The sequence below is a fragment of the Tachypleus tridentatus genome, chromosome 12 (assembly GCF_004210375.1).
Source record: "Tachypleus tridentatus isolate NWPU-2018 chromosome 12, ASM421037v1, whole genome shotgun sequence".
Lineage (NCBI taxonomy): Eukaryota > Metazoa > Arthropoda > Merostomata > Xiphosura > Limulidae > Tachypleus > Tachypleus tridentatus.
Genome location: NC_134836.1, coordinates 114,822,099 through 114,848,192, shown reverse-complemented (window position 1 = coordinate 114,848,192; position 26,094 = coordinate 114,822,099). Strand labels below are relative to the sequence as shown.

At 33.8% G+C, this 26,094-nt stretch overlaps 2 protein-coding genes across 2 annotated transcripts in view; both read left to right on the top strand.

Annotated features, from left to right (window-relative positions):
• The first annotated feature begins 1,481 nt into the window (after positions 1-1,481).
• LOC143234415 (cytochrome P450 4c3-like) lies at positions 1,482-15,435 on the top strand. The gene is made up of 10 exons (XM_076471781.1): positions 1,482-1,571; positions 3,524-3,632; positions 3,791-3,876; positions 4,878-5,068; positions 5,419-5,488; positions 6,856-6,982; positions 7,767-7,952; positions 8,734-8,907; positions 9,245-9,313; positions 14,892-15,435. Exons 1-9 carry the CDS (start codon positions 1,510-1,512, stop codon positions 9,308-9,310), a joined length of 1,071 nt encoding a protein of 356 aa, XP_076327896.1. The 5' UTR covers positions 1,482-1,509; the 3' UTR covers positions 9,311-9,313; positions 14,892-15,435.
• A 6,018-nt stretch (positions 15,436-21,453) lies between these two features.
• The window catches only part of LOC143234411 (cytochrome P450 4c3-like), a 24,240-nt gene continuing 19,599 nt past the window's right edge, over positions 21,454-26,094 (top strand). The window contains exons 1-4 of the mRNA XM_076471776.1: positions 21,454-21,752; positions 23,130-23,242; positions 23,403-23,488; positions 24,184-24,374. Of these exons, the coding sequence (XP_076327891.1) occupies positions 21,503-21,752; positions 23,130-23,242; positions 23,403-23,488; positions 24,184-24,374 (640 nt within the window). The 5' untranslated portion in view covers positions 21,454-21,502. The remainder of the gene's footprint in view (positions 21,753-23,129; positions 23,243-23,402; positions 23,489-24,183; positions 24,375-26,094) is intronic.

Genomic DNA, 26,094 nt, shown 5'->3' with positions numbered 1-26,094 from the left:
CGCAATGCTAAATACGCGCTATCCACCGGCAGATCGAACCCCGAATTACAACCCTGTAAATTCATAAATCTTTCGCTGACGCAGTGGGATTATATAACTTAATGATTGACAAATGTGCCTCCAGGTGATTCATCTTTGTAATTTACCATGTTGGAACACACTTACATCAATGTTGAACATTATTTATGTTAAGAAAAAAGTAACATTTCTTTCACAGAAAATGTGTTAATATAGGTTTTATCTCCTGGTTTTACACAGTTGTGTTTTCTTCCAGAGTCCTTTTAAGAAGGATATTCTAGAAGTCAAGTGAGGGAAGCAACAACACTTCCTCCTTTGTCAGTGACAAATAGCCCTCGCTTTCGTGCTGAGCAGGAAATGACGTACATGTTGGAAAGGCTTATTTGCAGCTACGAATAAGCTAAACAGTTATCACTATTGTGATGATCGGGTAGTAACGTAATACGTACGGTAGATTTTGAAAATATATGCTGCAAAAGTATATGTGCTTTCTCATAGCAAAGCCACATCGGATAATCTGCTGAGCCCCCCGAGAGGAATCGAACCCCTGATTTTAGCGTTGTAAATACGGAGACTTATCGCTGTACTAGCGGAGTGCGCTGCAAAAGTAACCTTTAACTAGAAAACGTCGTACTGATGGATAAGTAATTTTTTTGCGCGTTTAAGAAAAACGTTTCAATTATAGAATTTATTAATAAAAAGATACAAGACACCCTATAAAGTTACAAACAAAAAAGTACCATAAAAGTAATAACAGTATAAAAACGTAAATATACGGCTAGCGAAGATAGCCCTAGTGTAGCTTTCACCGAAATTCAAATCAAACAAACCTTCAACCTCCAGTGGTTATTCTTACAGTTTTTGTCCACTTTTGAACACTTTTATCCTACCTCCAAATAATCAATCTGTCTTTAATGTCTTTACTTTGGGTTATGTATCGACTTTCATATGTCATCAACCCTTTCATGTGTTATTTCATAGTCTCTGACATCTATAAATGCACTTGTCACAGCAATACTTGTCAAAAGCCGTAGTCACAATTTCAGATTACCTCAACTCACTTATCACAGAAATTATAAATACCTTAGAACATTATTATCATAGTTCCAGCATCTCAACGATATAGACTGTACACATTTGAAGTGCAAGCTGCTTATCTCCATTTTGTCATATATATACATATACATGCTGGTATGTCCTTCAACAAATTCTCGCCAGGAAATACGATAAATATAAATTATAACTAAGGACACTGCTTATTTTCTAATATATTTGTAATGATAAGTTATTTTTTAACCTTGGATTTCCTACGCTGATTCCTAATCTATCTACATTAATAAACCCTAATCCCATCTGTTCGTCAGTGTACAGGTACCGTGTGGGATGAATGTAAACTGAGAACGTAGCGAGATACTTTAACAACCTAAACATTTCTGCTCGTGACTTTAATCGCTCAGATGTATCCGACCTTTTCTCGAGAGTGAACACTAAATGTCGCCCATGAAAGAATTAACCATGATTTTAGGCAGCGTTCCTAGATACTTGAATGACTGGTACGTCACCATATTTTTACTTTGTCTATCTTTTGTTCTTACGTTCATACCATCTTGGATAAGATGGTATAAGGTGAGAAACACAATCTATAAACTCCCAGGGATTGACTTCCGAAACCCGTTCATTGGTAACGCGTCATTGGTCATGCGACATAAGGATGCCAGAACGATAGATAACATCAACTTGAGTAAGTAGACTTAGAGCTCTAAGGCATTTATAACATGTTATTTTAGTGTGTTTTCTGTTTAGAACATTAACTAAGTAATCCTTAAGAGACTTATTAGTGTAATTAACTTGCCGTTCCTTTCATGTGGCGCACATGCGCCACGACGCACTAGTCTGGCAGATATTGCGTGTCGAAAACACAGGAGGTTCATAACCCAGTTCGTTGGGAATTTTGTTTTAATCATTTTAAAGTTTTAGTGCTGACTGAAGTGTGGAAACCATTTTTCATGACGAATATAAACTACTTGAGATATGACATTTGTTTTTTATTTATTCTATCCGATAAGTTCGTTATGGACTTTAATGAACATTATGAGTTTTTTCTGTTCGTAAATAAATACTAGTTTTTTATGGGTTATTACTAATATAAGTTGTTAAACTTAAGTTGATGACATGAAACAACAATTGCTATTATATTTATAAAGCTTATACAGTTGTGCTTTCTGCACTTAATTAAAAAAACACTTCGAACTAGCCTAAGATAAGGAAAGTGTTCAAAATTTATACCCAAAGAGAAGAGTTTAATATACAAATATCACACGTGCATGTTGAAAACAAAATTGATTTACTGTTTATGAATTTGTCTCATGATGTCACGTTGCAGTAAATAAAGTTTGAAACAGCTGGATATAAGGTGGTATATTTATTTATCTGCAGTGTTCGTCTGTGACAGTGAGACATGATCACGTACCACATTTATTCATAAATACTGTTCTTTAATTACGTGGGAACGTCTTTAAAAGGAACCATGTTGAAATGTGTTACATGCTTTTAATCCTGTTATATTCGAAATTAAAATATTTTTATTTTACCGTCCATATTTTTGTTTTAGAAGAAGTTAGATGTCGTTTGAACCTGACCCCGCATGTCCTTAAGACTTAAAATCTCAGAAGGAAAGTGTGATCGAGCTTTCCAACCGAGTTCGTATTGAAATGTAATGCATGTCTTGCTGTCTAAGTACCTTTATAAATAAGGTCGTATATCTACTATAATATCCGTGAATAAAGGTGATCACCTTGTGACAATGTTTTAAAAGTGGATTAGTTTTTATAATGTTCAATAAAATTTCAATCTTATGTATAAAGATGTACAGAGAAATGTTGTAGTTATTTAAACTAATGTTCGTTGCTCCATCAGCAAAATTATTTTACTTTGCGTTTATTTCTATGAGAAAACTGATGTTACCATTGTAAATTAGCCAAGCATGGCCAGGTGGTTAAGGCGCTCGACTCGTAATTGGAGGGTCGCGGGTTCGAATTCCCGTCGCATCATACGTGCTAGTCCTTTCATCCGTGGGGGCATTATAAAGTAACGGTCAATCCCACTATTCGTTGGTAAAAAAGTAGCCTAAGATTTAGCTATGAGTGGTAATGACTAACTGCCTTCCCTCTAATCTCACACTGTTAAGTTAAGAACGGCTAGCGCAGATAATCCTCGTGTGACTTTGAGCGAAATTCAAAAATAAAAAAAACAAATAAACAATCATTGTAAATTAATGTGCCGCCGGTTTTTAGCAAAATATTGCAAAGCTAATAACAACAAATAAATTGTTACGTCACACACCTGAAAGGTTTCTGTATTATTAAAAGAAATATGAAGGTTTCCAAATTTCATTTCATACGGAACCAATTTTGGTGAAAGTTTTATATTAAATAAGGGTGCATGAAAACGTTGAGAAACAATTCCTAAACATCCCGTACTGACGATTCATATTTACTTTATTTAGTATTGTTCCAAGTCACTTGTGGGTTCGATTGTTTCACAAGGAAAGGATATATCGATTCTGGAATAAGATTCGACCTTCTGTAGCGTTTTTTAAACCAAAAACTATAAAGGTAAGTAACCAAACATCGCATTCATTCCAACATTACCTCACACATATAAGGTATAAGCAAAATATTAATATTAAGAAACTAAAAACTTGTTACAAAATAAGACATTATGATCAGTGGGTGGAACTGATGTAATATGTGATGGATTTTTTTTATTTCAGGTGATTTTCAGAAGTTCCACAAAATTAGAAAAATCAACTGAATATTCTTTTTTGCATCCATGGCTGGGATCAGGATTGTTGACAAGGTAATTAATAAAATCAGGGCCTTAAAACTACTATTCCTACGGGGACACCAAACTTACACAGCTCATAACATTTTTCAGTTATATTGTGAATGCATTTACCCCAGATTTATATAGACCCAAGAAGATAATACATACACGAGTTATACTTTAAAGACTGACAGAAAGTGTACATGTAAGCGATTATTAAGATATAAATAAGTTTAATTGTTTAGAATAAATATACGCACACATATAGAAATATGTAATTATTTTAAAATGATACCATTGTGTAAATATGGTAAAAAATAACTTTATAATACATTTTGCAGATAACCACTGAATAGTTTTTTAGTGTTTTTTTCTAACATTCAAAAGACATTTCTTGCAAAAATACATTAATTATGACAAATAACAAAGCCAACAATAGCTAGGTTTTTATAAATTAACATACATTATTAATATTTTATTTTAGTAGAATGGGATTCAATGCCTATTATTATTTGTGTTTAGACCAGCCAAATACAATGCTACCATCCATAATATTTCTTTGGTTTTAAAATACGAACACAGGAATAACAAATGTTTAATTATGTGTTTTATGCAGCGTGTTATTCAGCTAACTCATAGTTTCTACGTCTGTGGACGTTCTATGTTTTGTTTTATAGGAGGATTTCAACACATTTTGGGGGAATTTAAACATGATTTTAAAAATTAGGGATAATTAAACCTACATGATAAATTTCAAATAAAAAATACTTACTATGAAAACTAATTTGGATAAAAACTTTGATGTCAAATACCAAAAAGGGTTAATTTCTATTACGTAAATTGTACTATTGATTTTTACTGTACACACGACTTGTATTGTTGACTGAAAATTTCTTTCGTGAAGAAACACTGATCTTATTGGACGTTGAATCGATATTGTCGTATCACGGCTTCACGATAGAATAGTCGTATCATATCGACATACTTTTAACATATATATATATATTAAAATGTTTATCGTATTTGATACATAGTTTCGGGAGTAAATGGAGAAGAAGACGAAAGTTGGTAACTCCTGCATTTCACTTCCGAATTCTTGAAGACTTCATTCCAATGTTCAACGAACAGAGCCAAATCTTAGTGGAAAAGTTGAGACAAGCGCAGAGCGAGAAATGGGTGGACATAGCTAAATATGTTACTCTTTGTACGTTGGACATAATTTGCGGTGAGCTTTCATTTTCCCACTTCGGATTTGGTTTATTTTTAATTTCGCGCCAAGTTACACGAGTACATTGCGCGAAAGTAAGAAAAAACCAAACCACTTATATCTGAAAAACCTGTTACGTATTTTAGAAGAGAATAAACCTATAAACTGATTTTAACTGTGACATTCTTGTAAATTTGAAAGCATATTCTACCGGTAAAGTCAATGTTAACAAAAAATAAAAATTTCGTCACAAATGTTTTTTGAAAAAAAAAGAAAGTCGTCGGACAGTCTTTGATACAAATTACTCTGGACATTATAAAACAATTGATGATAATTATTCGTCTATAAAAAATTCAACTATATTTCAGAAAGTGCAATGGGGATAAAGATTTGTACCCAAGAAAATACAGACTCGTCCTATTTGAAATCTTTGTACGAGTAAGCATATATTTCATTTTTCTATAGTTTTGTTGGATTCAAAGAAAATGGTACAATAAAAGTAAACTGTCAAGTGAAAATCAAGTAAACTTTAGTAAATATAAGTAAAACGTAATAATACAAAACAGAAATTTACTAGAGATCGAAAAGTAAGTCACTTTTTGGGATATATTACACTCCCAACTATTGTAATTTAGGAACAATAAAAACAATTTAAGTGTAAAAAAATACATGTTTATTTCGTATATAGATTTTGAAAATATTATGACATCCAACTCTGCCTCCTTCTAGTACAGCGGTAAGTCTACTAATTTACAGTAATAAAATAAGGGTTCGATTACTCTCGGTGCGCTCAGCAGATAGTTCGAGGTGACTTTGCTGTAAGAAAAACACACCCATCCAATATATTGTCCTTTAGTCGTTTGTTTAATGTACATGTTGATATTACTGTAAATAGCAAAGAACTGTGAAAAGATACAGCATTACTAAAATAATTTTTATCGTGTTTTCCTTACGTTTCTGTTCCTTACTTGGACTATCCAGAAACGGACTAGTAGTTGGACGCAGGGTCAGGAGTCCCCAGTTTCTGATACAGAAATAAAACAAAAATGGAAAAGAAAAGATACAAGTAGTGGAAACATTGTTTATTAATTTTGTGGGATATTTCATGCTCTTATTTCTCTGTGTATGAGGTTTTTGTGCAGTTTGTAAGATGTTTAAAATACCGTAAACAAACTTTTTTTTTTCCAAATTATTATGATAAAGTTAAAGCTTATCAAAAACCTTTGAAGGAATCTCTTTAACTAAACTGTGATTACTAAACTTCCCAGCCCTCTTTCTATCCCATCAGTGGACATCGCTTGACATAACTTGAAGGGAAGAAATTTAATGATATCCCGGTTATTGGCAATGGCTTCAACCTTTATTTTTACAACGCCAGAGTTTTAACATGATAGGATTTATTGACGAGAAAAATAAGACGAATTACGAAACTACTGAGGTATATATATACGTTTGACGAATATTAGTTTAAGCAGATGTTGTAGACATATTGTTATATTTATGTTATAGAGAAATAAACAAGTTAAACTTGGGTAGGTACAGTTTTTGTTTTATTTTTTACGAGAACAACGAACGATTTATGCTTAACTCGACGCACCTTCTTTAAGGTTTTAGGCTTAGCACAGTAACTTCAATAATAGAACAACGAACAAACTGAATCTTACGCCACACTCGCAGTGAAGCTAAAAGAACACGCTGTAAAATTAATGTATAAATGACAACTTAGTTGTGAAACCCTGTGATAATGTTTTCTATTCAGTAATTAGTGCATAGTATGATAATAATTTCTTTTTTTTTTTACAAAGGGTTGGTGAAACGTTTGCGTGTCGTATCATACGACTGTGGCTTTGGCCTGTGGTATTATCTTCACTATTTTCTTGTGGGCGTCGTTTAAAAAAAGGTTTAACAGAACTACACAACTTTATCAGAACGGTAGGTAATTACGTGAAGTTACACAAATAGCCCAAGGGACTTAATGGTACAAATAATAAATGATAAGTAAGTACTCTAGCCTTCATATTAATTTCTTTCTTCATTAACTGAGTTTGAGTTTTGTTAAGATTGTGGAAGAACAACAGATTACTGAAAAAAACTACATGAAAAAAAAGAAAGTGAAATGGAAATGTTATGTTTCACAACTCAGACTTTATCTTTATGTCCATATATTATTCATTATGATAAACGATTGACAACGTTTTCTATAGTTTCAGACTATTATAAAGAATAGTTAGGACTTAATGGTACGAATCTCTATGAAAATCCTTCATTTATTTATTAATTTTTTTGTGATTTATGTATATGTATATTACTTATATACTTAAATCAGCATAAACGTACTTATTATGTTAAATTAAAAGTACATTTTGGGTGAGCCCAGGATCCATTAAACGGTCACAAAGTGTACGCCGTAGACAAGTTCCAGGGTGCTAATAAAAGGTGATACGTTTGATGTATCCACATACAGAAACCATCGTGCAGACTAATTGGGTAAGACAAAGCTGTGAAAAACAACAAAAAGAGGATATCTAATTCCGTTAGTTTAAACTTTAAAACAAATTAAACATACGATCCTGACTTTTAAACATAGTTATTTAACATACTCATGTGAGTATATTGCAGGTTTGAAGCAGCGTCTATAGAATAAAGATATTATGGTTAATAGGAGATTTCTGGTCTAATGTTTTAATTAACAAATTTGATGACACTTTTTTTCTAGATAATTCGTAATCGTAAAGCCCAGATACTGGTGATCCGAGCTTCTGGTAATGAACAGGATGATAGTAACGATAATAAATTGAAGACGAGGCGACCTTTGCTAGACCTGATGATTAACCATCATTTGAATAATCTCAGCTTAACCCTGGAAGATATTCGTGAAGAAGTGGACACGTTCATGTTTGAGGTAAAAACGTTGGAATTTATATTCACTTTGTCCATTCCAACCTTGATCCTTTCTCTATTCATCCACCCACTACTACCTACTTACATTTTTAATTACTCTCCAGTTTTACTTTCAGTCTTCCTATCTTTCTGTTGAAAAGTGTTATTTTATTCGATGACACATTTATCTACGTTTTTATTCAATGATGCAAACTTATCCAAGTGCGTGTTCAGTAACGTAAACTTATCCACGCGTTTATTCAATAACACAGGTCTATCCACGTGTTTATTCAGTAGCATGTATGTATTTACATATATATTCAAAACTGTTCACTTAGTCGTTTTGTTTCTGTAGCCTACTTTCCCATGTTAAAACTTAATTCACAATATTACCAGCCTGACTTACCATCCATATAAAACCGCATGAGAATATAGTTCAGAAATTTACTATTCTTCTAAGATCATCAAAAAATTCAGTGCCATAAGTTTACCTTACAAGGTGTTTAAAACACTCGCTCAACAATTGATACAACCAAACAACTTGGTACCATAAGTTTACCTTACTAGGTGTTTAAAACACTCGCTCAACAATTGATACAACCAAACAATTTGATACTATAAGTTTACCTTACTAGGTGTTTAAAATACTCATTCAACAATTGATACAACCAAACAATTCGGTACTATAAGTTTACCTTACTATATGTTTAAAGCACACAGTCAACCAAATAATATATGTGTATAGATATATAGAAATATGTATATATGTGTGTAGATATATAGCTATACATCTATTTAAACAGGGACATGACACGACTGCTATGGGAATTAGCTGGACACTTTATCTCATTGGTTTGGATTCGTTTGTTCAGAAACAAATACAAGACGAACTGGACTCAGTATTTGGAAATGATACCGAAAGGTCCATTACAATAGAAGACATTAAACAACTGAAATACATGGATTGTGCTTTGAAAGTACGTAGGTTAATCCCTTGTTTTATTATTATTATTAATTATTCGTGTTAACAGTAGTAATAGCTTTAAATACTTTGTTTCTCTGTGTAAAATACATCTTATTATTACAGAAGTCACTTTTCTTGTTTCTTCATATCCATTAAATTTTCAACTTGAAAAGAGATTTTAAAATATTTCCCGGTAGTATAGAATTATTATTTTACCAAGTTGTCAATAATGTGCTCAAATATATAATTTTATTAATTATAACTCATTGTTGTTCAGCACAAATTATAACTTAATTTATTTTGTTATCTTTTAAATCTGCACACAAACTTCGACCTTCTCTCCGATTCAGGTGGTTCTACGAATTTTCCCCCCCCAGTTCCTTTCATCGGAAGAACATTACGAGAGGATGTTGTAGTCAGTAAGTCCAAAGTTTCATTCATCTTAATAAGTTATCACGGTTAAATTCATGTTCAAGTTGTCTTTTATTTCAACGAAAAGCTAACAGTGGCTTTGGATTAACAGTTATGTACTGCGAGGTTAACAACTATGAAATGTTGTGTAGCCAATCATAATGAGGTTTTACCTGGTGTACAGTAATTGGATATTGGTTGGCCAATCGTAGTGAGGTTTCTACTTGGTTTATAGTAATGAGGTGCTGGTTAATTAACAACAATTAAGAGTCTATTATTTAACAATAATGAAACGTGAACTAAATGTTGCTTAATTATGAAGAGATGATAAAGATTTCTTTTCATTGATGACGAGAAAACCCTCTTGTAGAGAAAAATATATATAGAAATGGCTGGTTTGGATTGAGAAAATTTTTTAAGTAGAGGAGCGAACAACGTTTCGACCTTTTTCGGTCATCGTCATGTTCACGAAGAAAGAAAAAGGTTACTGACCGATAGCTGACCACATGTTTAAAAGGGGTTGTGCAACTAAGTGTAGGATTGTAGAGGGCGTGCTTGAATGTTTGATTATATTTATTAATATTGGTATAATGGTGTTCCTTTGTATTGGGCTTGAGTTGTTGTATAAGTAAGGCTTCTTTGATTTTGCGTTTGTTTATATTTGTTTTTTTATTTTGTATTTGGGTGTTTTCTACGATTATGTCGTCTTCATTTGATTTGAAGTGTTGAAAACGTGTGAAGGTGACTTTTTGTGTTTTTTTTTATTCTGGTTTCCATTTTTCTACTTGTTTCTCCAATATTGAAGTCGTGTCAGTTATCACGTTGTATTTTATAAATAATGTTGGTGTGGTGTTTGTCAGTATAGACCTTAGTTTTGTGCCTGGTTTTTGAATAACTTTGGTATTAACCGGAAAGTCATATTTTGTAACTTTTTTTTGACAAATATTGGTTATTTTTCTGCTGATGTCGGAAATATATAGTATGCAGCAGTATATAGTATCGTGACTTTTTAATTTGTGGGATATATTTAATTTTTTGGTTGATTTTGCTTTATGTCTAGGTGTGTGCGTATAATTTTTCTACGGTTTGTGGAGGAAACTTATTGATGTTGATGAAGTATTGTTTTATTTTGTTTAATTCGTCGTTAATTTTATCTGGCGAGCATAGTTTTATGGCTGTGTTTATTTGGTTTCTTGGGATGTTGAGTTTTGGTTTTGTCCCAAGGAATATATATGGTGATTTTGCGGTGGATTTCTGTTTTAAATTGTGTATCGGTTCTTGTAATTTTGAGGTTAAAATATGATATTTGATTGCTTTCTTCCTGTTTACATGTGAAGTTAATGTTGAGATGTGTAGAGTTAATGTGAATGAAAAAATTAAGTGTGAGTTCTGTAGATGTGATTCCCGCAATCATGTCGTCTGCATATTTGTACCAGTATAGTGATGGATGTAATGCTGTGTTAATTGCTTGTGTTCTTTGCATCTTAGTTTTTCTAATTTTTTTATTGTGGCAGACCCTTTTGTCTCTGACACTCCTAATGTTGATTTGGTTTATGTTTCGTTGTATACGTACGTAAAACTCTGGTTTAATGCAACATGCCAGTTAATGGTCCAGGTTCATTTTATGTTTTTGTCATGCAGTTCTTTGTATTTCGTGTTCAACATGGCTTTAAGTAGATTTTTTGTAAATTTTGGATAATGTTTGTGCATTGATTAAAATTTTTTGATAGTTTTACCTTTACAAAGTTAGGGATTAGTTGTTTCTGTCTTCCTTAAACAATTTTATTCAAAGAATTTTCTTATAAAACCGTCAACATAATTTCGCAAAACAGAAAGCTAAAAAACAATCTTACAAAAAGAGACATTAATTCCATTAAAAGCTAAAAGAAGACAAAAATATAAGAATTCTAAAAGCAGATAATGGAAACGCTATAGTCATAATGAACACTTATGAATACATCCCAAAAATGAAGAACATTCTAAACAAAATACCACTAAAATTGAAAAAAAAAACACAATTTCAAAAACACTTTATTCCTACCTACGCAAGACCAACTCACGCACAACACAATTTTAAAGAGAAATATATGTAAAAACGTTACAAGCTCAGAGTATGTGATATTACACGTGTTAAGGCACTGATTGTCAGACCAAAATGACAATAAAAGTTGTGCACCTTGAAAACGGAGGAAAACATCGGATTTTTCGCCAAAACTCATTCGTGTCCAATAAATTTGTTTGAGAGATCTGCATGTTCTGCAAGTGCAACATGTGCAAAACCCCAATAAAAGTGACGAGTTCTCGGTTTCTTTAGCTCAGTGTTAAGCCACCGACACGCAATACAGTTACGCCAAGACTGACTGAAGCACAACGCAACAACGCCATTGGTCGATTGGAGGCAGGCAAATCTCGATCAGATGTTGCCAGAGCTGTGAATGTCCACCCAAGCACCATCACAAGGCTATGGAATCGTCACCAACAACATGGATCAACTCGTGACCGTCCACGATCTGGCAGACCTTATGTGATCACGCCAGCACAAGATTGCTACATCCGGTTACCTCACCTTCGGAATAGGACCACCACTGCGACGTCTACTGCCTCAACCATACCAGGGCTGCGTAGGATTTCCGATCAGACCGTACGCAACCGTCTACGAGATACAGGAATCCGACCTCGACTTCCAGTCAGAGGCGTCATCTTCACCCAGCAACATCGTCAAGCACGGCTGCAGTGGACTCGGGCACATCGGGTATGGCCTCATCGACGATGGAGGCATGTTTTATGCTTCGTAGGCAGGATGGAAGGACCAGTGTTTACCGTCACCGAGGTGAACATTTTGCAGCAAACTGTGTGGGGGAAGTTGACAGATTTGATGGTGGCAGCGTCATGATGTGGGCTGCCATCGCCTACATTGCCAGAACAGACCTTTTGCACATTCGAGGGAATCTTACGGCTCAACGATACGTCGACGAGATTCTTAGGCCCCATGTGCAACCCATCACGGTGAACGTCAATGACGTTTTTCAACATGGCAACGCCCGTTCTCACTCAGCCCGATTCACCACTGTCTTCTTGAGACACCACAACATCAATGTTCTTCCCTGGCCCTCCAGATCACCAGATTTAAACCCCATCGAACATCTTTGGGACGAGTTGGACCGACGTCTGCGACGGCGACAACTTCGACCGCAGACTCTACCTCAGCTTGCAGCAGCTTTGCAGGCTGAGTGAACAGCCATTTCACAAGATGTGATTCGTCATCTCATCGCTTCCATGGGCAGGAAATCCCAAGCAGTTATTGATGCACACGGGGGGCATACTCGTTATTGACGTTGAGTGACGTTAAACTTCAACTAGTAAGCGTGGACTTCGCCTTTGCCGACTTTGGATGTTCAGCAGTGAATGTGCAAAGTTTGACACATGTCATAGAGAACTGCCCGGAATAAGCTTGTTAACAATTTGTCTCAAATTTTGCCTTTTGCGTTTCTTTTTTTGAAGAGAATATATTATACGGCATCCCCAAACCTCATAAACCAGATTGTCCATTACGACCAATAATGACTACATATGAATCGTTTAATTACAATCTTGGTAAATACACAACATGGGCATTCTCCAAATATGTAACATCAGCCGGCTCATTCATCAAAGACTCTTTCAATTTCAAGTCTAATCTGAAGCCTGCAAGATAGTCTTGTAACTCTATATCCGAGATCCTAACCCATCAATAGACATTACCAGCAACCAATTAGCAACCCTCATAGATCAAGTCAAACTTCATCTTCAACAACCACAACTATATACAAACAAATGGCCCAAGGATGGGTAACCCAGTATCACCAATTCCAACCAATATTTTTATGTTCGCTCCTTTATATAAAAAAATTTCTGAACCCAAATCAGCCGTTTTTTACATATATGAAGACACTAAAATGACATCACATAAGGGACGCTTAACGCTGTACAGTGGAGCGCCATTAAACTGACATCAGATTCCGTAGCGGTGACGTACAGTAGAATATGTAAATTTATGATCACATGAGGATGTACTCTCGTGATCTACTCTGTGAATATACACCCTGCCAGAAGCTTCATCGAGAGAGTGTCACAAGATAGTCATTATGAGATGTAACTTTGCTGTTTGTCACTCGACGTCACTGTAATACTGAATTTCCACATTTTTTGTGGGGGGATTAGTTGTTGTTTTTTCAACTTATTTTTCCCGGTTCCATTATTATTGCTCCCCAGTGGCATGTCTGCGGACGCACACCGCTTGAAACAGGGTTTCGATACTTGTGGTGGGCAGAGCACAGACAGCCCGCTGTGTAACGTTGTGCTTAATTCCAAACAAACAAGTGTAAACGAGTATATTTGCCCCCCAAGTGGCACAGTCGAATGTCTATGGATTTACACACTAAAAATAGGGTTTCGATATCCGTAGCGGGCAGAGCACAGATAGCCCATTGTGTAGCTTTGTGCTTAATTCTAAACAAACAACCAAAACCATTAATATTGATTTATTTATGGTAATTGTTCATGTAGGTATGAAAAGTCCTGGTTTGGCATTTGTTTATTGTCATTGTTCTGGTAAGTATTGGATATATTTTAACAACTTCCAAATTTAAGAACGAATAATATAGGTCGGTTTAATTATCATATTTAATCATGTAGACAGGTAAGTGTAGGTTTTCACTACTTCATAGGGTCTGGCATATCCTTGTAGTTAGAAGCGGTAAACTCGTATCATGAAAGTTCCAAATTCGAATCTCCGTCGCCGAACATGCTTGTTCCATGTAGTTGATAATTGGGCTACCACACATGTGTGAAACTTCTTGACTTATAAAACATCGGCCTCCACCAAGGTAGTTTAGATTAATGCTATAATGAGTAAATATATCATAATTGAAAGTGGAATGACAATTAATGAAATTAAAACCCATTTGTTTTTATTATGTACTTCCAGCAGAGGCCCGCAAAAATGTTTACGGTAAAAGCAGTATCTTATTACAATAATATTACTTTAAATACAAAATTCCTAAAATAATACAAAATAATTTTGATCGCAAACACCAAAATCATCGAATCCACTCGTTCTTGTTGAAGGTACGACCCGTGTTTGATAAATAGATAAACTCCGACTATAATTTGTGTCTATGTTTTGCTTTACTTAGGACTAAACTTTACCGAACGTAAGTACTATCAGTCAATAAATGTATAATGTACGATCTGACGTTAGACAAAAAAAAAGTTGTAGGTTTTTAATATGTGATTGTACAAAATGTATACTGAATAATGTTTATATTTATCCGTTATTTATATACGTTCAAAATCAAATGCGCACGCATACGTGTCTATTATAGATAGCAAATTACGAGCGCATTCTATTATTGTTGTAGATTAGCGAGGAAAACTCTGAACATGAATGAGGATATGACCATATTTATTTATTTGGCTACATTTACTAGAGTAATTCATTACCCTACGACTACGCCAACCCTTTAGGTTTTATATACTGATATAAAATATTTTAGACACAAATATTTGAAATATTTTTTTTTAATTATGGATTTTAAATACTTACAGGACAAAAGTTTGAAATCTTGAAACAGAAAGTTGTAATAGCAAATATTCTTCGCAACTTCAACGTGACTTCCTTGGACCCAAGAGACAAGATAAAAATCGACGCAGAATTAGTGCTTCGGCCTAAACAAGGATTACGGATGAGAATAGAACCTCGGGTACGAGAGTAAACCAAAAAGGAATTAAACAAAGAAATCGGTATCACTACTCTCTGTATAAGAAGAAATTTTACTAAGTTCATTCTGAATTTTTGTGTGTGTGATGGGTTGTTTGCCTTTTTCTTTTTGTTGTTTCAGATAGTTTACGGTAAAAGCAATGTCTATCTACCAAAAGTAGGGTTAGCTTACCTTCTACAAGTAAACGGAACTTAGATATTGTGTTGAATTTATTGTATAAACTCTATTTAATGAGATATTCTAGATAGTGCTAAAAATTCAAATTATAATATAATATGGATTTTTTTACTTTTCGTATTTGTGGTTTTAAGTATACTTCAGGTGCGGAACTTATTGTAATATTTACGAAATAAAGTGTAATAACTAGAATAGTAATGTAGTCTTCTTATCTTATATAAATTACTTATTACGGGTGTAAATATTACTGCGCTAGAGAATTCTGTGTTTGTCATCATCATCGTGAGAATTAAGTTTGTTTTAAATTTCTGGCAGGGCTATCTGCGCTGGGCCCGGCATGGCCAGGTGGTTAAAGCACTCGACTCATGATCCGAGGGTCGTAGGTTCGAATCCCCGTCGCACCGAATATGCTCGCCCTTTCAGCTGTGGGAGCGTTATAATGTGATGGTCAATCTCACTATTCGTTGGTAAAAGAGTAGCCCAAGAGTTGGCAGAAGACTAGCTGTCTTCCCTCTAGTCTTACACTGCTAGAGCAAATAGCCCTCGAGCAGCTTTGCGCGAAATTTGAAACAAACAGACAAAACTTCAATGTGATAGGCACCAATAAGTTATTATTGAGTGTCAGTCAAGGAATGTATGTTCTGTCAAACCTTATGTACGACCCCATGACGTCGTTTGTTAATTTATATAACTGAATACCCATGAAAGATGTTGGATGTTGTATTGGGAAAGTAATGACAAGCTTTTCTGAAAACTGTCACTAGAAACAAAAGAGAGCAAGAACCATTGCTGCCCCATGGTTGTAAGGACTGCTATTACCTAGCAAAAAAGTCGCATGATTTATGTATAAGAATGAACAATAATTCAAAACATTTCTTTGAGGCAAGATATTCGTTGATTATGATTCAAATGAAAACTAGTTTTCCATAATCATGGAGATTGTTTCACCTCAATCGATATCACCACTATGGCTCTCATCTCTACAGGAAATCGAACTCCAGATTTGTAGCTCTCGTGCAACTTCATAAACTTACTGCTGATCCATTTTGAAAAGGTCCACGACATATCGAGATTTTGTTGGACGCTCTGGTAAATGCACCTTGAAAAACAACAACAACAAACAAATCTCACATTAATATAAATATTAACACAATGCGTCAGTTTTATATTTGAAATTTTTAAAGACGTGGAATATCCTGTTGATATTCATTGTTTTAAAGTAACAAAATAAAAAGTATATTTTCTGAAAGTTAAAATTGAAACTTTATTTTCTAAAAATTAAAATTAAAAATTTATTTTCTAGAAGTTAAAATTAAAAATGTTCTTTGTGAATGTTAAAATTAAATGCTTATCTTCTAAAAATTAAAATTAAAACTTCACCTTATGAAAGTTAAATTAAAAATAAAAATTATTGTCTGAAAGTAAACAGATGGTTTTATCACAGCCACTCAGGGTCGCACTCAGCTGAGCAAGTTTTCTCTCATAGTCAACATACACTATCCGTATCCGGGGTACATTCATTCTATTGGTTAACAAGAGGGAATCGTTAATAGTCGCGGCACTTGATAGTCAGGATTAGAATAAATTAATCTATGAGAGTTTGGGCAATATAAAAGGTTTGATCTATTGAGCCCAAAACTGTAATTAGATCTCAAATTGGTTAAAAGATGACAGAGCTATGAGCTAAATGTTGTGTTTGAAGTGACATACACATCGCAATGAAATTTGCTTCAGTGATTTTATTAAGATCAAAATAGACTACGTATAAGATACCACGACTGATATAAAAGAAATACATATTGTGCAATTTGGACAACTTAGGGTAAGTGTTTTTTGCAGTCATGGTTCTTCCACATTAGTGCTAACAAATTCTGGTATTGTTCTCTTGGAAAATAATTCAACACTTCGTTCTCGCGTTATCTCATTCAGTGTCTTTACGTTTGTCTCTGGAAATACTCCAGTCTATCCAAATCCGTCTGCCCTCTTCCCTTCGAAATCTTTTTTCTGACAAGACACACTACAGTGTAAATCAAATTGATGGTTAACTCAGTTTATTTTCTAATGAATAATTTTCGTTAAAAATAACTAGCTAAGTCAAGTCTTCGTATATGAACATAACTAACTGAACTGCTATATAAATCCATTCCTTGTTTATTTTTGTCGATGACAGCATTACGGAAATGGCAAATTTTTTGCTCGCAATTTTTCTGTTTCTCTGTTTTTCATTCCTGGCCTGGAGGTAAAGGTGTTCGACTCCTAACGTGATCACGGGTTTGAATCATCATCACCGAATATGCTCGCTTTTTTTTCAGCTGAAGGACGTGCTCGTGATTTTCTAATGATAATCCTGAGTTGAAATAATGAATTGGTAAGATGTGGTTTATACTGTAACTGGTAGAATTTATTTCGATTCTCTGATGCAAATCGCGTGAATCAAAAGCTGTTGGTTATAAAGTAGCTTGCAATAAAAATTGTCTCACGAGCGAGATAAGGAAAATGAAATTTAATCCTTAGAACACGTGCAAAATATTTACTTCATTACTACACTGAAAGTATGGATTAATGTGGCGTCATCTTTTGTAGGAGGCTGTATACGATATGAGATCAAAGAATTTACTGTTAGAAATCCTCCGATTGGCAGGCCTGAAGCTAAAAATGCTGAAATTCGCAGTTCGGTTCTCGTAGTGAACACAAAAGCTAGCTCAATGTGGCTTCGCTCTAAAAACTATCAAGTAACCACTAACAGAAAGTGTGTATAGAATAACTTAAGATATACACGTACAGTTAATATCTTAGCATGCAATTAAACAGTAGTTGAACTATCAGGTTTATCCTTTTCTATTTATGTGTTTAAATTTCTTCATCATACCTAGAAAAATAAGAAAAGTAACATGTCGAAGTTTGGTACATCAAAATTTATTTCAATGAACTCAAGACCCATTGTTTGTACAACAATAAACTTTGAAATTTCATCAACACGTAACGCACGAGAATACATTCAGTTGAATATAATATTGTAATCTGTCAAACGTATGTGGCATTATGATAATATCGAAAATAAATACTTGTATGTTTTATGCTTTCACAAAGCAAACACCATTACAACTTCCACATGAAAAAAAAAAGTTGTGTCGGTAGGCCTAACCTGATATTTTTGAAGTAATTTTAGTTATATTTCGATACATTTACATTTTGTTAACTAGTTTATGATTATTTTAGAACCATAACGAAAATATAAACTACAAAGAAAATCACGCTTCTTTACGATTTCGTCACATTTTGCAACGGAAATAAAACAAAATCCGTTCTCCATGAAAATAATTATCTTGTTGCGATAGTTATATCAGATACTAATCCAGTTCTTTATTTACATGTAGTTTAGGATACAACGACTGTGTGAAAACGACAGTCTATGATAACAACAGAGTTTCCCTATACAAAGGAAACAACTAAATAATAATTCATTACATAAATTTTGTCATTCGTTGCATCTTCAGGAGAGGTCGACGATCTCTCGGACGTGAAGATGACTGTAACAGTTTCATACCTGAGGCTTAGGACTGAATATATGTTTTTTTTGTGTGATGGCGTTTTGCTGATGGTCATGATATATTCATTATTTTAAGCTGTAGGTGAGGCAGTTTATTGAAAAATATTCATAAAAACGCTGAAACTGGGACTTCATGTTGCAGGTGTCACCTTTATCATGGTTCACGTCACTGAAAGAGATAATAAAATCGTATATTTTAGGCTCTGCAGTCTGATACTGTACACGTTACAATTTTATTATTTTAATTCAATATTGTCAGAAGATGTTCATGTCCTATACAAGTTACATATCCTCACGCTACAGGTTTGTCTAACTAATTTTAGTTAGAATTGGAACAATCTCATGCGGTTATTTATCCTGTTTATTTCAGGTTTCGTGATCGGAGGTTAGACTCAATTTTGATTTGTTGATGTCAACTCCTATAGTCTTTTACACACAGTAAAATAATGCCTAATAAACCACGAAGTGTTAGTTATGTTTCATTCCTAATCTCACTTTTCAAATTCAACAAAAAATTGTGAATTTTTTCATTGAGAATGAAAAGTAACTAAAGGCAAATGAGTTTCTTTTATTGCTTACCCTCCGAATAGAAGTTGGAATATCTTCTTCGTCTTCAGGTAATACTACATCACCTTGTGGTCCTGACACTGGATGACCACGGTCACGAATTTTTCTGTGTCGGTCTCGTTTTTGCTAATTTTTTCAAAAATATGTATATCATTTTATTTATACGAAGTGTAGCATACTTTATGATAAAATGATTTTGAATATGTAAATCAAGTCAATTGACACTTACAGCTTGTATAAAGTCGCGGTTGAACGGCATCTTTTACAACCACTTTATGACGTTATTTGACGTTTAGTAAATAAAGTGACGCCAAAAAAGCTCAAGAGTCGGCGGTGGGTGATGATGGCTAGCTGCCTTTTCTATAGTCATTCACTGCTAAATTCAAACCAAACCAATTTCTTCAAGACCATATTCATACAACTAGGAAATTACACATTCGGTGTAGAATATAAAAATATCCAAGGAAGCACACGAGCAGGAAACGAAGAAGTAATAGATCATAAAAGAAAACTAATAAAGAAAACTGTTCAATCTACAGAAAAATAATAAATTTAAATTAATAAAAAATGTGTAGATATTCAAATATCATAATTCACAGAGGTGTAGAAACCACAAGTTGCATCGCCAAGGTTTTGGGGCCTGTTGATTTATATCATTGTAAATATATCATTAATTAGGCAAGTAGAATTTAGACATAGTTTATTCTCAGCGCAAAGCTACATAATGCTAGATACGCTTTTTCCACAAGGGAAATCGAACATCGAATTTTTTGCGCCACGCAATGCTAGATACGCGCTATCCACCGGCAGATCGAACCCCGAATTACAACCCTGTAAATTCATAAATCTTTCGCTGACGCAGTGGGATTATATAACTTAATGATTGACAAATGTGCCTCCAGGTGATTCATCTTTGTACTTTACCATGTTGGAACACACTTACACCAATGTTGAACATTATTTATGTTGAGAAAAAAGTAACATTTCTTTCACAGAAAATGTGTTAATATAGGTTTTATCTCCAGGTTTTACACAGTTGTATTTTCTTCCAGAGTCCTTTTAAGAAGGATATTCTAGAAGTCAAGTGAGGGAATCAACTACACTTCGTCCTTTGTGAGTGACAAATGGCCCTCGCTTTTGTGCTGAGCAGAAAATGACGTACATATTGGAAAGGCTTATTTGTAACTACGAATAAGCTAAACAGTTATCACTATCGTGATGATGAGGTAGATTTTGAAAATATATGCTGCAAAAGTAACCTTTAACTAGAAAACGTCGTACTGATGGATAAGTAATTTTTATGCGCGTTTAAGAAAAAACGTTTCAATTATAGAATTTATTAATAAAAAGATACAAGTACCCTATAAAGTTACAAACAAAAAAGTACCATAAAAGTAATAACAGTATCAAAAACGTAAACATACGGCTAGCGAAGATAGCCCTAGTGTAGCTTTCACCGAAATTCAAATCAAACAAACCTTCCACCTCCAGTGGTTATTCTCACAGTCTTTGTCCACTTTTAAACACTGTTATCCTACTTTGAAATAATCAATCTGTCTTTAATGTCTTTACTTTGGGTTATATATCGACTTTCATATATCATCAACCCTTTCATGTGTTATTTCATAGTCTCTGACATCTATAAATGCACTTCTCACAACAATACTTGCCTCTTTCAAAAGCCGTAGTCACAATTTCAGATTACCTCAACTCACTTATCACAGAAGTTATAAATACCTTAGAACATTATTATCATAGTTCCAGCATCTCAACGATATAGACTGTACACATTTGAAGTGCAAGCTGCTTACCTCCATTTTGTCATATATATACATAATCATGCTGGTATGTCCTTCAACAAATTCTCGCCAGGAAATACGATAAATATAAATTATAACTAAGGACACTGCTTATTTTCTAATATATTTGTAATGATAAGTTATTTTTTAACCTTGGATTTCCTACGCTGATTCCTAATCTATCTACATTAATAAAACCTAATCCCATCTGTTCGTCAGTGTACAGGTACCGTGTGGGATGAATGTAAACTGAGAACGTAGCGAGATACTTTAACAACCTAAACATTTCTGCTCGTGACTTTAATCGCCAGATGTATCCGACCTTTTCTCGAGAGTGAACACTAAATGTCGCCCATGAAAGAATTAACCATGATTTTAGGCAGCGTTCCTAGATACTTGAATGACTGGTACGTCACCATATTTTTACTTTGTCTATCTTTTGTTCTTACGTTCATACCATCTTGGATAAGATGGTATAAGGTGAGAAACACAATCAATAAACTCCCAGGAATTGACTTCCGAAACCCATTCATTGGTAACGCGTCATTGGTCATGCGACATAAGGATGCCAGAACGATAGATAACATCAACTTGAGTAAGTAGACTTAGAGCTCTAAGGCATTAATAACGATTATTTTAGTGTGTTTTCTGTTTAGAACATTAACTAAGTAATCCTTAAGAGACTTATTAGTGTAATTGAATTGACGTTTCCCTCATGTTGCGAACATGCGCCACGACGCAGTGGTCTGGCAGATATTGCGTATCGAAAACATTACTAAACATTATGACTTTCTGATCTGTAAAACATGACTATTATAATATTTTATAAGCACTGCTTACGTGATAAAATATAAATTGTTAAACTTAAGTTGATACAACTGTGACATGAAACAACAATTGCTATTATATTTATAAAGCTTATACAGTTTTGCATTTTGATTAAAAAAAAACACTTAAAACATCTAGACTTAGAAAAGGAAAGTGTTCAACATTTATACCCAAAGAGAAGCTTTTAATCTACAAATATCACACGTGCATGTTAAAAATAAAATTGATTTACAGTTTATGATTTTGTCTCAGCCGTCCGTTAGTACAGCGGTAAGTCGAAGGACTTACAACGCTAAAATCAGGGGTTTGATTCCCCTCGGTGGATTCAGCTTTGCTATAAGAAAAACGCATGATTTTGCCTCATGATGCCATGTTGAAATATATAAAGTTTGAAACACCTGCTTATGAGGTAGTATCTTTATTTCTCTAAAGTGTTCGTCTGTGACAGTGAGACATGATCACGTACAACATTTATTCATAAATACTGCTCTTTAATTACGTGGGAACGTCTTTAAAAGGAACCATGTTGAAATGTGTTACATGTTTTTAATCCTGTTATATTCGAAATTAAAATATGTTTTTCTTTACCGTCCATATCTTTTTCTTTTAGAAGAAGTTAGATGTCGTTTGAACCTGACCCGCATATCTTTAAGACTTAAAATCTCAGAAGGTAAATGTAATCGAGCTTTCCAACTGAGTTCGTATTGAGATATAATGCATGTCTTGCTGTCTAAGTACCTTTATAAATAAGGTCAATCCCACTATTTGTTGGTAAAAGAGAAGCCCAAGAGTTAGTGATGGGTGATAATGACTAGCTGACTTCCCACTTGTCTCACACTGTTAAGTGAAGGACGGCTAGCTCGTGTAGCTTTGCGCGAAATTTAGAAACAAAGAAACAATAATTGTAACTTAATGTGCCGCCGGTTTTTAGCAAAATATTGCAAAACTAACAATAACAAATAAATTGTTACATCACACACCTGAAAGGTCTCTGTGTTACTAAAAGAAATATGAAGGTTTCCAAATTTCATTTCATACGGAACCAATTTTTGAGGAAGTTTCTATATTAAATAAGGGTGCATGAAAACGTTGAGAAACAATTCCTAAACAGCCCGTACTGACGATTCATATTTACTTTATTTAGTATTGTTCCAAGTCACTTGTGGGTTCGCTCAATTGTTTCACAAGGAAAGGATATATCGTTTCTGGAATGGAATTCGACCTTCTGTAGCGTTTTTTAAACCAGAAACTATAGAGGTAAGTAAACAAACATCGCATTCATTCCAACATTACCTTACACATATAAGGTATAAGCAAAATATTAATATTAAGGAATTAAAACCGTTGTTACAAAATACCACATTGTGATCAGTGCGTGGAACTGATGTAATATATGATGGATTTTTTTTTATTTCAGGTGATTCTCAGAAGTTCCACAATATTAGAAAAATCAACTGAATATTCTTTTTTGCATCCATGGCTGGGATCAGGATTGTTGACAAGGTAATTAATAAAATCAGGGCCTTAAAACCACTATTCCTACGGGGACACCAAACATACCCAGCTCATAACATTTTTCAGTTATATTGTCAATGCATTTACCCCAGACTTATATAGACCCAAGAAGATAATACATACACGAGTTATACTTTAAAGACTGACAGAAACAGTACATGTAAGCGATTATTAAGATATAAATAAGTTTCATTGTTTAGAACAAATATACGCACACACATAGACATATGTAATTATTTTAAAATGATACCATGTGTAAATATGGTAAAAAATAACATTATAATGAATTTCACAAATAACCACTGAATAGACATTTCTTTTTTTAGTATCTAGGTTTTTTTTTAACATATTAATATTTTGTTTTAAAAGACATTTGTTTAGACCAGCAAATACAATGCTACCATTAATCATGACAAATAACAAATGTTTAATTATGTGTTTTATACAGCGTGTTACAACAATACGCTACGTTCTATGTTTTTTTTATGAATTAACATAAATTATTAATATTTTGATGTTACAAAAAGGGTTAATTTCTAAATTGATTTTTACTGACTTGTATTGTTGACTGAAAACTTCTTTCGTGAGATCGTATTGGACGTTGAATCGATATAGTCGTATCATATCGACATACTTTTAATATATATATATATATTAAAATGTTTATCGTATTTGATACATAGTTTCGGGAGTAAATGGAGAAGAAGACGAAAGTTGGTAACTCCTGCATTTCACTTCCGAATTCTTGAAGACTTCATTCCAATGTTCAACGAACAGAGCCAAATCTTAGTGGAAAAGTTGAGACAAGCGCAGAGCGAGAAATGGGTGGACATAGCTAAATATGTTACTCTTTGTACGTTGGACACAATTTGCGGTGAGCTTTCATTTTCCCACTTCGGATTTGGTTTATTTTTAATTTCGCGCCAAGCTACACGAGTACTTTGCGGGAAAGTAAGAAAAACCCAAACCAATTATATCTGAAAAACCTGTTACACATTTTAGAAGAGAATAAACCTATAAACTGACTTTAACTGTGACATTCTTGTAAATTTGAAAGTCTATTCTACCGGTAAAGTCAATGTTAAAAAAAAAATAAAAATTTCGTCACAAATGTCTTTTGAAAAAAAAAAAAGTCGTCGGACAGTCTTTGATACAAATTACTCTAGACATTATAAAACAATTGATGATAATTATTCTTCTATAAAAAATTCAACTATATTTCAGAAAGTGCAATGGGATAAAGATTTGTACCCAAGAAAATACAGACTCGTCCTATTTGAAATCTTTGTACGAGTAAGCATATATTTCATTTTTCTATAGTTTTGTTGGATTCAAAGGAAATGGTACAATAAAAATAAACTGTCAAGTAAAAATCAAGTAAACTTTAGTAAATATAAGTAAAACGTAATAATACAAAACAGAAATTTACTAGAGATCGAAAAGTAAGTCACTTTTTGGGATATATTACACTCCCAGCTATTGTAATTTAGGAACAATAAAAACCATTTAAGTGTAAAAAGATACATGTTGATTTCGTATGTAGATTTTTAAAATATTATCACTTTCAACCCTGCCCTCCGCTAGTACAGCGGTAAGTCTACTAATTTACAATGATAAAATCAGTGGTTCGATTCCTCTCGGTGGGCTCAGCAGATAGTTCGATGTGACTTTGCCGTAAGAAAAACACACCCATCCAATATATTGTCCTTTACTCGTTTGTTTAATGTACGTGTTGATATTACTAAAAATACCAAAGAACTGTGGAAAAATACAGCATTACTAAAATAATTTTTATCGTGTTTTCCTTACGTTTCTGTTCCTTACTTAGACTATTCAGAAACGGACTAGTAGTTGGACGCAGGGTCAGGAGTCCCCAGTTTCTGATACAGAAATAAAACATAAATGGAAAAGAAAAGATACAAGTAGTGGAAACATTGTTTATTAGTTTTGTGGGATATTTCATGCTCATATTTCTCTGTGTAAGAGGTTTTTGTGCAGTTTGTAATATGCAAGATGTTTAAAGATACCGTAAACAAACTTTTTTTCCAAATTATTATGATAAAGTTAAAGCTTATCGAAAACCTTTGAAGGAATCTCTTCATCGGTATCGACGGTGTGATTACTAAACTTCCCAGCCCTCTTTCTATCCCATCAGTGGGCATCGCTTGACATAACTTGAAGGAAAGAAATATAATGAATTCCCGGTTATTGGCAATGGCTTCAACCTTTATTTTTACAACGCCAGAGTTTTAACATGAAAGGGTTTATTGACGAGAAAAATAAGACGAATTACGAAACTACTGAGGTTTATATATACGTTTGACGAATATTAGTTTATGCAGATGTTGTAGAGATATTGCTATATTTATGTTATAGAATAATAAAGAAGTTAAACTTGGGTAGGTACATGTTTTGTTTTATTTTTTACGAGAACAACGAACGATTTATGCTTAACTCGACGCACCTTCTTTAAGGTTTTAGGCTTAGCACAGTAACTTCAATAATAGAACCCCGTGATAATATTTTCTATTCAGTAAATAGTGCATAGTATGATAATAATTTCTTTTTTCTTTACAAAGGGTTGGTGAAACGTT